This window comes from Salvelinus fontinalis, chromosome 21 (assembly GCF_029448725.1).
Source record: "Salvelinus fontinalis isolate EN_2023a chromosome 21, ASM2944872v1, whole genome shotgun sequence".
NCBI lineage: Eukaryota > Metazoa > Chordata > Actinopteri > Salmoniformes > Salmonidae > Salvelinus > Salvelinus fontinalis.
The window spans coordinates 27,112,076-27,128,265 of NC_074685.1; the positions used below are offsets into that span (position 1 = coordinate 27,112,076).

The 16,190-nt window shown below is 41.4% G+C and overlaps 1 protein-coding gene across 2 annotated transcripts; it reads left to right on the top strand.

Annotated features, from left to right (window-relative positions):
* The first annotated feature begins 1,945 nt into the window (after nt 1-1,945).
* Nucleotides 1,946-15,369, top strand: adra1ab (adrenoceptor alpha 1Ab). Of its 2 annotated transcripts, none has more exons than XM_055874519.1 (3): nt 1,946-2,117; nt 6,920-8,290; nt 12,564-15,369. In XM_055874519.1, exons 2-3 carry the CDS (start codon nt 7,363-7,365, stop codon nt 13,112-13,114), a joined length of 1,479 nt encoding a protein of 492 aa, XP_055730494.1. In that variant the 5' UTR covers nt 1,946-2,117; nt 6,920-7,362; the 3' UTR covers nt 13,115-15,369. The 2 variants fall into 2 exon arrangements, with proteins under 2 accessions (XP_055730494.1, XP_055730493.1); XM_055874518.1 differs by lacking the exon at nt 1,946-2,117 and adding an exon at nt 4,729-5,455.
* Nucleotides 15,370-16,190: the final 821 nt, after the last annotated feature.

Here is a 16,190-nt window from a genome sequence, read left to right on the forward strand (position 1 = left end):
TACCTTGTCACAACACAACTGATTGGCTCAAATGCATTAGGAAGGAAAGAAATTCCGCCAATGTACTTTTAACAAGGCACACCTGTTAATTGAAACGCATTCCAGGTGACTACCTCATGAAGCTGGTTGAGAGAATGCCAAGAGTGTGCACAGCAGTCATCAAGGCAAAGGGTGGCTACTTTGAAAAATCTCAAATCTCAAATATATTTTGATTTGTAATAAAACTTTTTTGGTTACTACATGATTCCATATGTGTTATTTCATAGTTTTGATGTCTTCACCATTATTCTACAATGTAGAAAATAGTAAAAATAAAGAAAAACCCTTGAATGAGTAGGTGTCCAAACTTTTGACTGATACTCTATATCGGTCGGGTTTTAGACCAGGTCATAGCACTATCTCTGCTGGATCCCTTGTTATAAATGATGTGGTTAACTACGTATATGGATAAAAGGTAACATTGTGCTGCCCTCTTCATTGACCTGTCAAAGGCTTCAATACTGTTGATCCCTCACTGCTAATTCAGAGGCTTTCCTCAATTTGCCTAGACCAGGCTGCATTTAACAGTTTACAAATTACTTGACAGATAGAACTCAATGTGTATCTTCTGATGGTGTTAAATCAAGTTTCCTGGATATTACAAAAGGTGTCCCGCAGGGGTCGATTCTGGGTCCTGTACTTTTTACTGTTTATATTAACAATATCGACATGTCTGTAAAACAAACTGTAACCTACACTTGTATGCCGATGATACTGTTGTGTATGCTATTGCCCCACCGGTTGTCCAGGCTCTATCTGAACTACTTTATTGACCTGAAATTAGTATTGAAGGCAGGTAAAACTAAGCATATGTTGATCTCTAGCCCGCATAACAATGTACTTTGGATGGTGTCCATATTGATCGTATCTCTGCTTACAAATATCTGGGCATTTGGATACATGAAAAGCTGTCTTTATGAAAAGCATATGGATGAGTTAGTTAAGAAGCTGAGAATAAAAATGTACTTATTCTATAGAAATAGGTCCTGTCTCTCGATAAATAGTAGAAAGCAGATTATTCAGTCGACATTCCTATCGGTCCTAGACTTTGTTGACATCATCAGTATGAACGCAGCTGCCATTTCATTAAAGCGATTAGATGCAGTTTATCAGAACGCACGGCTCTTTATTTTAAGCAACAATTGTTGTACTCATCACTGCATTCTCTACCAGAAAGTTGGTTGGCCCTCTTTGATGTCACATAGGTTGATACATTGTTATATTTTCATTTATAAAGTCCTTTTACAAAAAGTCCCACTGTATGTAACATCATTACTTTAGACATAGGAGTTACCACCCCCGGTCTCAGGGATGGTTAACTCTGGAAATTCCTTTGGTCTCTACTGAGTTCTTGCACCTTATTTGTGGAAAAATCTTCAAAATGTTCTTTAATTTGATGCCTCTCGGGCAATTCAGAAAGCTGATTGAGGACCTTATTTAACTAGGCAAGTCAGTTAAGAACAAATCCTTATTTACAATAACGGCTAAGGAACAGTGGGTTAACTGCCTTGTTCGGGGGCAGAATGACAGATTTTTACCTTGTCAGCTTGGGGATTCGATCCACCAACCTTTCGGTTACTGGCCAAACGCTCTAACTAGGCTACCTGCTGCCCCTGATGAATGTGTTTGCTTTTTATGACCATTTTGTTTTTAAATTGATTTGTGTATTTTCTGTAATTTATGTAATCCAAGGCACATCTGTAAAAGACACCTTGGTCTCAGTATGACTCCCTAAAAAAAATAGTTAAATAGCCTATGCTACTGACTGTAGACTATGAAATGTAAAAAGGAGATGTTGGGTGGTGGAGTGTAGGGGTGGGAAAGAAAGGAGGGTGTTGTCTCACACAGTGTTGAATATCAGGTGAAGCGCGTCTCTAGCTGGTGCATTTCTCTGAGGGCAGCAGCAGCAGACAGATTCCACAGGGAGCTACACCGGGTGTGGGCGTCTCGACATAACAGCCATAAATAGCCTACCGTCTGAATAGTTTGTCCAGTCCATACGAAAAATATATTTGCTTTGATCATACTTGTACTGTCAAAGAACGGTACTCGTTTGGGAGGCATTTAGGGATAACAAGGTAAGCCATTCCCATTTTTGCATGAAATTAATTTGATGAAATATTGTTCTTGAATTCTTTTTCAAAACGAGCTGGTGGGAATGTGAGTCAACTCTGTTATTTCTAACTAAATTCAACAATTGCCTGTACCTATTGGATATTTGAGACTAGTGCAGAGACTAGTCTCAGATAAATACATTAAAAGTAATGTACCTAACATTTGCTTTAATTATGTCTATAGCCTACTTATTAATGTTTAATTATTATGCTGTCCTTTTTGTCTATTAAATGAGTCTACTTTTTGTCTATTATATTGTAACAAGTAAATATAATGGTTATATATTATTGAAAGATTTTATAACTTTCGTTTTTCTCTTTTAACAGTTTGAGAGGAAATGTAATGAGAACTGTTGACTATAATTGGAATGCATGGTCTGCCCTCAGTCATTTGCCTTTTCAAATGTCCTGCATCATTTCACATCTACTTGCTTTCAATTAAAATTCCCAAAAATGTGAGACTTTTACAAATAGCCAATCAAAAACCTTTGAAAATGCTATGAGATAGGCATGACATTAGTAGAGTATAAACAATCAGAACACTGCCTAAGAAGCACATCACTTTCCTTACTCCTCCAATATGTGGAATTTGTTTCACAATTGCTCCTCAAAACATGCAATAAATCAATCAATTATAATGTACCATAAAAAAATTCAATATGTAATATTTCTACAAGACAATCACATTTACATTTAAGTCATTTAGCAGACGCTCTTATCCAGAGCGACTTACAAGTACATACATTCATACTTTTTTTGTATTGGCCCCCCGTGGGAAATGAACCCACAACCCTGGCATTGCAAGCGCCATGCTCTACCAACTGAGCTACACGGGGCACAATCAGTCAACTATGAGGACTTCCTGTGCTATGAGAAAGCTTTTGTGGCATTACCAAAACAATCATTTTTCAATAGCACTGAATAGCTCAAACCATTGTTTGTGCACACAATAGTCTCAGGCTACATTTACACAGGCAGCCTAATTCTGATCTTTTTCCACAAATTGGTTTTTTGACCAGTCAGATCAGCTCTTTTGCCAATATTTGGGCAAAATATCAGAATTGGGCTGCCTGTGTAAATGCCTGTGTAAATGTAGCATATGAAGGCTGCAATATTCACTGATAGGCATGTGCAGAATAGCAAAACACCTGATGCTTGTTTGACATGCTAATATTTTTCTTTATGGAGACTAAAGTGGGAAAATCTGTCAAATCAATGATAACAATCCCAATCAATGAGAGTTCAAACCCACTAGGCACACACTGATTGAAACAATGTTGTTTCCATGTAATTTCAATGAAATACATGCCAATAAAATGTATTTCAATGACATTACGTTGAACCAACATGAAATAGACGTTGAATTGACTTCTGTGCCCAGTGGGAAGGCTCAATTGATGATCAGGCTCTGATTTAATATTTCACCTTGCGTCAAAGACAAAGTAGTAGGCTACAGAACAAAGGAAATGTGCGTCTCCAAACAGTTTAAAGAGCACCAAAAAGTGACTTGCCAAGTGTTTCGTAAGTGCCAGGTGCGTGTACTTAGACGCTTAGTATAAATGAAGCTTGCTGAATATGCACTTATTGCATAGGGATCATTTATCATTAGGCTGGCCTGGACAAAGGAAGCTGACAAAACAACATATGGCCACAGGAAAATGAAACAGGCCTATAATATTAACTTCCATGATGATAACTTTAAATTCTATAAAGCCTGGGTGCAGCGCCAGTCTGTTTCTGTTCTCTTGACAACTACTTATGGAATTGTCATGTCAAACATTTTACATGACTATGAGTGACAAAGAGTTAACATGATAGAACAGATTGGCACTCAAATGATACAAATGATACTGAGGACACATATTTTGTGAACATGCATGTATTTTCAGGTAGTGTCTAAGGATAATTATTTAGAGATTGAGGTTGCCCCCTGGTCAGCACTAGCTGTCTAGCAGAGTTTGATATTCTGCTTCAAAAAGAGTCATACTGATTAGGACTTCAAGATATAGATTGCTGACATACTAGCAGGGGCGGACTGGGACAAGAATTTGGCCCTGGCATTTTATCCACACCAGCCCACGTCACAGTGCACCGTCAACTATAACAAATACAACATGTAAAAACACCACTTGAGATACAACTCTGCTCTAGCCATTTTGTTTGCCTCCTATTGTGCTGTCTTCTCTCTCAGCATCTTCTCTGCTGTCACTCTGTGCTTCTTCTTGTTCTTCTGTTTATCTGCCTGGCCGCTTAAGCCTTATACGTTATAAAAGCCAAGCGACTTTTGCTATATTGCAAAGTAGTGCCTGTCGTATGTGTTCCCCTGAATCAACACCTCCCCTATGCATTATTAATATCACAGGGCTCCAGACTAACATTTTTCCCTGGTGTCACTGGTGCCACTTACTTTTACAGCTGGTGGCACCAGCCCATGATTTGGTTGGACCCAAATCATGACTAATCATCTTATTCAAGAAATACATTTTTTCATCGAACACTTCCAAGCAGGAATGCATGGTTCAAAATATTTTGATATGGAACCTGATCCAGTGATTGTCAGGAATGTTGGTTTAACAATTAGACTATAGATGCTATATTTTAGGACTTCATCAATTCCAGATTTCTTTTCTTCAATCGAGATGAATTACATCTTTATGTACATTTATGTTGGGGTTTAACACCTGAGGAAGTGGACACTTAAAACACATAACTAGATCGCTAATCTGCTGCTGCAGCCATGTATTCATCCAACAGTAAATTGAATGTCCTAAAAAAACCTTGCAGTTGTAGGCTACTACCTATGAGACCTATTGCGAGTTCGAATCTCATCACGGACTACTTTAGCATTTTTGCTAATTAGTAACTTTCCAGCTACCTACTACTTTTTAGCTACTTTGCAACTTCTTAGCATGTTAGCAAACCCTACCCCTAACCCTAAATGTAACCTTTTTAGCTAACCCTTCCCCTAACTTTAACCCTAACCTTAAACATTTAACCTAACTCCTAAACTTAACCCTAACATTAACCATAACCCAGCAAACATTAGCCAGCTAGCTAACCTAGATTTATGTCAAAAATAATGTGAGATGCTCTGAGACCAGCTCAATGCTATCTTCTAATCTTACTATAGCACAAGAGAATTCAGCAATATGTGACAGCCTTATGAAATGTATTGGAAGTTCACAGATAACTGAAGAAATGTTGCGACTGTGAGCAATGAACAGGACACAACTAGACGTTTCAGTGGTCTTTGGTTGGTGGTGCCCTGAAGTCTCCTGAAGAAATAAGGTTGCATTTCTCTAGTGAGTAGAGATTACATTCAATGGTCTTTAGTGTTTGTGGGTCTTGGGTTAATCAATCATCTTTACTGTACATCAACTGTCTTTGAATGTTTAGTTGTCCTTTAGCTGTTTTAACTCCAGTTCTTTAAATATACTGTACCGTATATGTAAGGGTGCATTGTGGATACACCAATAGTATGTATTGCTCTACAGACTGCTTCATGATCATGACAGTCATCCTCGTATTGAGTCATACTGAGTCATACACACACCTAGAGGTAGGTTAGGTCTCCCATACGTATGGTCATGTAATCATCCATCTAAGGCACAGCCAGCTTTAGATCCCCAGCCAGTGCTTTTTATCTCATATCAAACCCTCTGGGCATCAAAATAACCTATTTTGGCCCACCTCCCAGGCTTCTAAGGAGCAGGCAGGCATACTGTACCAACTCCCCGAACTGTCAGAACTGGACACTTATTAAGTCCAACAGCTCAAAGAAAAATGACAATACTCATTCCATATTAGTGAACCTGGCATAACAACTCATCTCTTTGCTTGTCTTTGATCCTGCTGGTCCATTTGACTGGCATTAATTTGCGATGGCTCTATCACTATCCCCTTTCCTGCTACACCAACATTTATCTCATCCAATGACATGCGAAATCTCCAACACGTACACCCAGAGTGGTATCGAGTGGAATTATCAGTCCGCTGCCTTCAGAACTTTAATGCACTGCCCTCTGTACAGTTCAATCCCTGGCCTGTCATCTAGCTGCTGAGTAACTATAAGGAGCTGTGTGTGAAAATTAGCCTGTCTCAGTACTCACACACAGCCCGTTACAGAGACCAGCACGTGTTGCCTGATTTATGAAAATGTGCTTTTGTTTTATATATCTATTTATTTTTTTAACCTCTATGCTTTGTTGGTTTCCCTCATAAGTTATGTCTTGACTACCAATGATTCTGTGTCAGTGGAGCTGGTGTTTGAAGTTAATGCTTTTATGTATCAGGAGGCGAATCGACAGATACATTTCAGTAATGTTATTTGGATGAAAAGTAAATAGAAAATGCTGTGTTTCTTGAAGCGGGACCTCTTGTTTACTCTGGCGGCATTGTAATGATGTGTGAAGTGAGGAAATCTTTACAGAGAACCTCACTCTTGAGGAAGAAGATATTTGGCAGTCTGATCCATATTTACAGCACTCCCATCATCTTATATATATATATATATATATATATATATCTATATATATATATTGCTGTGTTGTGGTTTTATTTAGGATTATTATCAAAATCTTGAATATCCTTTTATGTAATGGATGCCTGGCATATGGTTGTGCTATGACGAATGCTTACTCAGTCTCAGGCTTATTCAGTCTTATTTGCAACAGTGAATACATATAGCTTTTGCCATTCTGTAAAACAGGGATGGAGCCTGGGGGATGGCCTTTTTATTAACTGCTCTCTTTCTACTGTGTTTTTAGTGGGACTTCTGTTCAATGAAAACATCCCTCCAGCAAGTTTCTATCATGCCATTTCAGTCCCATCGCGAAAGAGACACCATAAACATATTGGATCTTGACTTTATGACCCAGAAAGCCCTGCAGCCAAACTCCAAAGACAGATGGCGCAACAAGCAGTGACAATGCTGAAGATTCACTATCCTGACCTGTCAGTGTTTTTAATGTTACTGCCAAAGTCATGTGATTTGTGCAGGCATTGGCAAGGGCTCATGCCTCCTAGCATCAAAGACCTGTGATTGACGAGGTACCAACTTCTCCAGTCTTGAGTCACAAGAAGGGGCGATACAAATGGTGGACTCCCAACGCCTGTGCTGAAGTTTGCATGGCTGAATTCTGATTTAACAAAACATGACAGTCAATCCCAAAGACATTCAACTAGTGAATGAACCGTAAATATACTCAAAATGGTTCCCTCAGATGAGAATATCACTGTGCCAGAAAGCTGTCCCAACTGCAGTTCCTCCTCCTTCGCTGAGGTGGATATCAGTAAGGCGGTGACCCTGGGCCTGGTGATGGGGGTGTTTGTCATCTTCGGGGTTCTCGGTAACATCCTGGTTATTCTGTCTGTGGTGTGCCACCACCACCTACGCTCCGTCACACACTACTTCATCGCCAACCTTGCGGCGGCAGACCTGCTCCTGAGCTCCACTGTGCTGCCGTTCTCTGCCACCTCGGAGGTCCTAGGCCGCTGGGTGTTTGGCCGGTCTTTCTGCAGTGCCTGGGCCGCCCTGGATGTTCTCTGCTGCACTGCCTCTATCCTAAGCCTGTGTGTCATCTCTGTTGACCGCTACCTAGCAGTCAGCTACCCGCTGCACTACCCTGCCATGGCCACTGGGCGGCGCGGCCTGGTCGCAGTGGCAGCTCTCTGGGGCCTCTCGGCAGCCATATCCGTAGGTCCACTCTTCGGCTGGAAGGAGCCCGACCCAGAGGACGAGACTGAGTGCCGGATCACAGAGGAACCGGGTTATGCTATTTTCTCTGCCCTGGGGTCGTTCTATGTGCCACTAGCTGTCATCCTGGCCATGTATTGCAAGGTGTATGTGGTGGCCAAGCGGAAGACTCGAGACCTGAGGGAGGGCAGGAAGAGGGAGGGGGGGATGGACACGGAGGGAGAGGGAGTGACACTGAGGATCCATCGGGGAAATGCCCCTGCTAAGCCAGAGGGGCAAGAGGAGGAGGGAGAGAAGTGCATCATGAGGCGGAGACGCACCACCTTCGCCCTAATGCACCTGCTGAAATTCTCCCGAGAGAAGAGGGCAGCCAAGACTCTGGGCATTGTGGTTGGCTGCTTCGTTCTCTGCTGGCTGCCCTTCTTCCTGGTTATGCCCATTGGTGGGTATCCCACAATGCCTTTCCTTGCTCTCCCTATGTGCTGCTACATGCCTTTGTTTTGAATTGCATGGAAATGAAAAAGAGAATGCGATATGAAAATGAAAGCAGATGCAGAGACGTTTAATATGAAAAACATAAGTCTAAACAACTGTTGAATAACAGTATCATAGGGAGTAACATAGGGCTGGGAATTGCCAGGGACCTCACAATACGATATTATCACAATACTAAGGTGCCGATATGATTCTCACAATTCTATATGCATTGCGATTTGATACTACGATTTTATGCAATTTGATATTCCAAACATAGTGCTCACCATGTCTGCTGCAGCGGGACAAGAGAGAGTCACGAGAAAACAAGTTTTGATCAGTCGTGGAAATAAAAGCTCTAAAAACATGTTGGCTCACCATTTAAAAAGAAGATGAATGAGAAGCTAGAGAAGAAGAAATGCCTGAGATTTGAAATTGATACGTAAGGGAAAATCAAGTCTGAAATTTAAAAATGAAAATCACAAACTTCATAAACCTTAAACTTCAAATACACTACAAGTTTTAGGTGTCCTGCATTGCAGGAAAGTTCTCCTGCAACAGGGAGATCAAATTATGATCATACATCTGTACAGCCGACTAACCCTAGCTAATGTTAACTACCTACCTCTTTTTTTTGTAGATACTTGGTCATAGAATCAATATAATATCGTAAAAAAAAATCTTTCGATACTCTACTGTATAGATTTTTCCCCCCATCACTAGAATAACATCACTGAATGAATTTGCATTTTTCTCAAGAAAATAATCCCTAGAACTGATTTCCCATAGCAGCATATAAAGCCCCCTTACTGGATAGAGTGTGATTGCCAATGCCTGACTCACAATGTGTCATTTTCTAGTCAGGGAAGCTTCCCTTCCAAATCTCTTAAAAATCAACCCCACCACTCAACTCTATTCAACTGTGAAATGTAAATCTTAACCTCTCAATGGAAAAGCACAAAATTGAATGGAAATGAATGTTTTTGAGACTGAAAGAGGGAGACTAAGCCACAGGACCTATTTTCTGCATATTTCCTGCTACAGTACACCAAAAACAATGTTAGGAGCCGTAAACAAATGCAACCCTCTATTATAGAAATTCAGCTACAAAAACACTGGTGTTAGCATAGCCATGGGATGAGTCATGTATAACAATTGTTCAGTGATTTGAAAGATAAGAGCTATACACTGAGTGTACAAAACATTAAGAACACCTGCTCTTTCCATGACGTAAACTGACCAGGGGAATCCAGGTGAAAGCTATGATCCCTTATTGATGTTACTTGTTAAATCCACTTCAATCAGTGTAGATGAAGGACAGGAGACAGGTTAAAGAAGGATTTTTAAGCCTTGAGACAATTGAGACATGGATTGTGTTTGTGTGCCATTTAGAGGGTGAATGGGCAAGACAAAATATTTAAGTGCCTTTGAACAGGGTATGGTAGTAGGTGCCAGGTGCAACGGTTTGTGTCAAGAACTGCAATGCTGCTGGATTTTTCACGCTCAACAGTTTCCACAGAATGGTCCACCACCCAAAGGACATCCAGCCAACTTGACACAACTGTGGGAAGCATTGGAGTCAACATGGGCCAGCATCCCTGTGGTACGCTTTCGACACCTTGTAGTGTCCATTCCCTGACGAATTGAGGCTGAACTGAGGGTAAAAAAAAACATGTTTTTGTACACTCAGTACATATGATCATGTGATGATAGATGTAGTCAAACCCAACGTTGCCTCACAGCTGTCATCAACATCGTTAATACCCCCCACAAGCCTGTGAGAATGTGATTAATGAAATACCATATAATGGCTACGCAGACTTTAATATCCTTGATTAAGGATCCGACAGATCTGTAATTCAAGATTATATGGAGATTGGGGTTGAACTAATTTACTGTAAATTAACAGGTTATCAAAAGGCCTGCTGGTGGTTTGGTTCCGAATACACCTCCTTTGGTCTTGGGAAGTGGAGCTGAATCCATTCAGATTCTGTGCACTTCTAATCCTACTTTAGAATTCATTTCTACACAATTTCTTGATGGTAATTCAATGAGTCCGATGTTGGAATAGCCTTTTGATTTATTGGGCTTTTATTGTATACATAGCAACAGAGTCTACGACCCTGGTCTCCGCTCTTGAATGCTCCGTATACTTGTCTGTGTTTTCTTTAGTTGTACATCAGGAATTCAATTACCGCCATGGAGAAGCAGAGCAAATGAAATACCAGTGCTCAAACGAATAGGGTTATACTTCAGGGAAGAAATGAAATGAACAAAAACACTATTCATTCTTTTATTCCAAAGCCATTATAAACAACAACCATAAAGGGCATGGTGTTGTGCGCAGTAAGCCGGCGCCCCACAATCACCCTTCATCTTTCCAAGGCAGCAAAGCATTACTGGAGTCATGCATTTCAATAGAAGCAGAACTTCAGACCTGCGAGCACAATATTCAATGTCAAAGCTAATGCCCCTGAGATTCTCAGACTATAGGAATGAAAGAGTTGAATGTTTTAGACCTTTAGAGACAACGCTCTTCAGATAGAGAGAAACAGGTACTCTACCGGTCAAAAGTTTAGACATTGAATCATGTAGTAACTAAAAAAGTGTTAAACAAATCAAAATATATTTTAGATTTGAGATTCTTCAAATAGCCACCCTTTGCCTTGATGACAGCTTTGCAAACTCTTGGTTTTCTCTTAACCAGCATTATGAGGTAGTCACCTGGAATGCATTTCAATTAACAGGTCTGCCTTCTTAAAAGTACATTTGTGGAATTTCTTTCCTTCTTAATGTGTTTGAGCCAATCAGTTGTGTTGTGACAAGGTAGGGGGGTATACAGAAGAAAGCCCTATTTGGTAAAAGACCGAGTCCATACTATAGCAAGAACAGTGCAAATAAGCAAGGAGAAACAACAGTCCATCATTACTTTACAACATGAAGGTCAGTCAATACGGAAAATTTCAAGAACTTGCAGTCGCAAAAACCATCAAGCGCTATGGTGAAACTGACTCTCATGAGGATCACCACAGGAATGGAAGACCCAGAGTTACCTCTGCTGCAGAGGATAAGTTCATTAGAGTTACCAGCCTCATAAATTGCAGCCCAAATAAATGCTTCACAGAGTTCAAGTAACAGACACATCTCAACATCAACTATTCAGAGGAGACTGCGTGAATTAGGCCTTCATTGTCGAATTGCTGAAGAGAAACCACTACTAAAGGACACCAATAAGAAGAAGAGACTTGCTTGGGCCAAGAAACACGAGCAATGAACATTAGACTGGTGGACATCTGGCCTTTGGTCTGATGAGTATAAATTTGAGATTTTTGGTTCCAACTACCATGTCTTTGTGAGACGCGGAGTAGGTGAACAGATGATCTCCGCATGTGTGGTTCTCACCATGGTGCATGGAGGAGGAGGTGTGATGGTGCTTTGCTGGTGACACTGTGATTCATTTGGAATTCAAGGCACACTTAACCAGCATTGGTACCACAGCATTCTGCAGCGATACGCCATCCCATCTGGTTTGCACTTAGTGGGACTATCATTTGTTTTTCAACAGGACAATGACCCAACCCACCTCCAGGCGGTGTAAGGGCTATTTGACCAATAAGGAGAGTGATGGAGTGCTGCATCAGATGACTTGGCCTCCACAATCATCCGACCTCAACCCAATTGAGATGGTTTTGGATGAGTTGAACCGCAGAGTAAAGGAAAAGCAGCCAACAAGTGCTTAGCATATGTGGGAACTCCTTCAAGAATGTTGGAAAAGCATTCCTCATGAAGCTGGTTGAGAGAATGCCAAGAATGTGCAAAGCTGTCATCAAGGCAAAGGAAGGCTAATTGAAAAATCTCAAATATAAAATATATTTTGATTTGTTTAACACTTTTTGGGTTACTACATGATTCCATATCATAGTTTTGATGTCTTCACTATTATTCTACAATGTAGAAAATAGTAAAATAAAGAAAAACCCTTGAAAGAGTAGGTGTTCTAAAACTTTTGACTGATAGCGTATGTTGGCCTTACATCCATCTTATCAGATAACCTTGAAGTAAGTACACAGTGAACACCAGAATGTCTGAGCTGCCTCTGCTCATCCTAGTGCTGTATTCAAATCAGATAGGGGTCAATAGGTCATGCAAATGATTCATGATTCATATAGACGTTGAACTACTGTACTTGCTATATTGACAGATCCGTTTGTGTGTGATTTCTGTCTGTGTTCTTTCCACAGGCTCCATATTCCCATCGTATAGACCATCTGACACCATATTTAAGATCACCTTCTGGCTGGGCTACCTCAACAGCTGTATCAACCCCATTATCTATCCCTGCTTCAGCCAGGAGTTCCAGAGGGCCTTCCTCAACGTTCTGCATGGACGCTGCCTCAGACAGGGTGGCAGGAGCTCCAAGTCTCTGGGGTTTTCTCCTTCCTATAGTCCCAGTCCTGATCCATCGTCTCTTATTAGATCCCAGCCTCACCCCTCCTCCTCCAGCTCCTCCACTCCCCCCACCCAGCCACGCCGAGCAGCCTCCCCAGCCTCTCACGCCTCCTCCTCTGGCTGCTGGAAGACCTTCTCTGGCTCCTCTTCCTCAGTGGGGGTGCCAGGCCATACCCAAAGTACCCGGGTCCACAGTAAAAGCCTGCTGAAGGTGTGGTGTTTTGCAGCGGGGGAGAACCCGTCCCAACAGGGTGCTGCTTGTCAGAGCCCCTCAGCCCCTGGTGCTACATGTCAAACGAAAGTCCATTGCCACTCCCTGGGAGCAAGAGGAGAGGCTGTCTGACTGGGAACACTAAAGGATTCTGGGTAATTAAAATTCCCCCAAGTTCTGGGAAGAGATGTGGCACTTATTGGCATGAAGTTAAGACATCTCTCTCGAGATCTGCTGGAATCAGTCAGTACAGCTATTCACATAAAGCTGATGTGTCTTCATGTTTTGGGAAATGGGAGCGAGTACACCCACTGAAGAAGATACTGTAACACACCTGGAGATAGAGATGTACTGTACTGTATGTGCTCCACTGTAGATCGATGTACAGTGTGAATCAGAAGGATACACAGTGTCAGTACAGAAACTGAATAAAGAGTACTGAGTCAGTAAAGAGACAAGGGTTGGGGAGTAGCTGATTACATGTAAGATTACAGATACTTTAGAAAAAATAGATTACTTCTTGGATTACTTTAAAATTCAGAAAGGCTGTTTGCGAAAAAATACATTGACACCTTTCTGATTTCTCAAATCAAGATAAAATCGAATTTGTCACATGCGCCGAATACAACAGGTGTAGACCTTAGCGTGAAATGCTTACTTACAAGCCCTTAACCAACAATGCAGTTTTAAGAAAAATAAGAATTAAGAAAATGGTGACTAAAGTTTAAAAAATACAAGAGTAACAATAACGAGGCTATATACAGGGGCTATTGGTACCAAGTCAATGTGCGGGGGTACAGGTTAGTCGAAGTAATTGAGGTAATATGTACGTGTAGGTAGGGGTAAAGTGACTATGCATAGACTATAAACAGCGAGTTGCGGGGTCAATACAAATAGTCCGGGTAGCCATTTGATTAGCTGTTCAGGAGTCTTATGGCTTGAGGGTAGAAGCTGTTAAGAAGCCTTTTGGACCTAGACTTGGCACTCCAGTCCCGCTTGCCATGTGGTAGCAGAGAGAACAGTCAATGACTAGTGTGGCTGGAGTCTTTGGCAATTTTTAGGGCCTTCCTCTGACATTCAGCATTGATAAAAAAGGTACAAGTTTAAGATTGTTCCAACTGAGCGAGTCTGACCACAAGTTAGAGACCACTATGATGACACACCAAATGTGTTTGATGGATCCTTTTTGTCTTGTTCTGATGTCTCTTAAGGGGAAAGTAATCCAAAAGTACCTGAAAGTAATCAGATTACGTTAGTGAGTTTGGGTAATCGCAAAGTTACGTTATTGATTACAATTTTGGACAGGTAACTAGTAACTGTAACAGATTACATTTAGAAAGTAACCTACCTAACCCTGACAGAGACTGAATGAAAACGTGCTTCAGGTCACCGAAGATGATTATTTGAGGATGATGTCCATACATAGGTTCAATTTACAGTTCATACTGCTACGTTTTTGTGGACAATATTTATGACAAGCTTACCACTGCAGTTTTCACAGTGCTTTGTACTGAAAAATGTAACACGTGCTCGGTTCTTACTATGTAAAGTAGCTACTGTGCTGCTGGTGTGTATGCTTGTGTCTTGTGACAGTGGTCTCTTTCTTTACCTACTCAAATAGCAGAAGAACATGTCCGTCAAACACATGCACAGCTAGATAGTCCGACACACTAGACCCAGAGAATGAGCCAAATACCTGCTATGTATTGTGGGATGTTATAGTTCATTGATCAGTAAAAATAAAGTCCGTAAGAGTCTGTGTAACCCATTTCAATCTTAAATGCAATGGAAATTGTGTAAAATACAGAAAATCTTTATTATTATGCCTATCCCCAATCATAGTTGAATATTTCACTGTATCTGCACCAATTCTCAATGAAACATTAGACATGTCACCTGTTGTTTTGCCTGTGTGATGAATAATTATAATCAAGAATGCATGGCCTTTTTAGCTGTCAGTCAGCCCTCAATACATAGTATTCCAAACATTAGGAACACCTTCCTAATATTGAGTTGCATCCCCCTCATCCCTTTTGTCCTCAGAACAGCCTCAATTCGTCGGGGCATGGACTCTACAAGGTGTCGAAAGTATTCCTCAGGGATGTTGGCCCATGTTGACTCCAATGCTTCCCACAGTTGTGTCAAGTTGACTGGAGGTCCTTTGGGTGGTGGACTATTCTTGATACACACGGGAAACTGTTGAATGTGAAAAACCCAGCAGCGTTGCAGTTCTTGACACAAACCGGTGCGCCTGGCACCTACTACCATACCCTGTTCAAAGGCACTTAATTATTTAATCTTGCCAATTCACCCTCTGAATGCCACATATACACAATCCATGTCTCAATTGTCTCAAGGCTTAAAAATATATTTTGAACCTGTCCCCTCCCCTTCATCTACACTGATGGAAGTGGACTTAACAACTGACATCAATAAGGGCTTTCATCTGGATTCACCTTGTCAGTTTGTCAAGGAAAGAGCAAGTGTTCTTAATGTTTTGTACACTCAGTTTATTTAGTATGTTATGATTTCAAATATCCATATAGCCACTTGTTAGACACCAAAATACAGGGAGGTTCCAACAGTCCGGTTGTTAGGTACACAGTCCGGTTGTTAGGTACACAGTCCGGTTGTTAGTCACACAGTCCGGTTGTTAGTCACACAGTCCGGTTGTTAGTCACACAGTCCGGTTGTTAGTCACACAGTCCGGTTGTTAGTCACACAGTCCGGTTGTTAGGTACACAGTCCGGTTGTTAGTCACAGAGTCCGGTTGTTAGGTACACAGTCCGGTTGTTAGTCACAGAGTCCGGTTGTTAGTCACACAGTCCGGTTGTTAGTCACACAGTCCGGTTGTTAGTCACACAGTCCGGTTGTTAGGTACACAGTCCGGTTGTTAGTCACAGAGTCCGGTTGTTAGTCACACAGTCCGGTTGTTAGTCACAGAGTCCGGTTGTTAGGTACACAGTCCGGTTGTTAGTCACACAGTCCGGTTGTTAGGTACACAGTCCGGTTGTTAGTCACACAGTCCGGTTGTTAGGTACACAGTCCGGTTGTTAGGTACACAGTCCGGTTGTTAGTCACACAGTCCGGTTGTTAGGTACACAGTCCGGTTGTTAGGTACACAGTCCGGTTGTTAGGTACACAGTCCGGTTGTTAGGTACACAGTCCGGTTGTTAGTCACATAGTCCGGTTGTTAGGTACACAGTCC

Bases quoted from the DNA above. Each gene is read 5' to 3' on its own strand.
- adra1ab (XM_055874519.1), top strand. From the start codon at position 7,363: ATGGTTCCCTCAGATGAGAATATCACTGTGCCAGAAAGCTGTCCCAAC. The intron at 8,291-12,563 runs GTGGGTATCCCA...TTCTTTCCACAG, and splicing joins CTTCCTGGTTATGCCCATTG to GCTCCATATTCCCATCGTAT.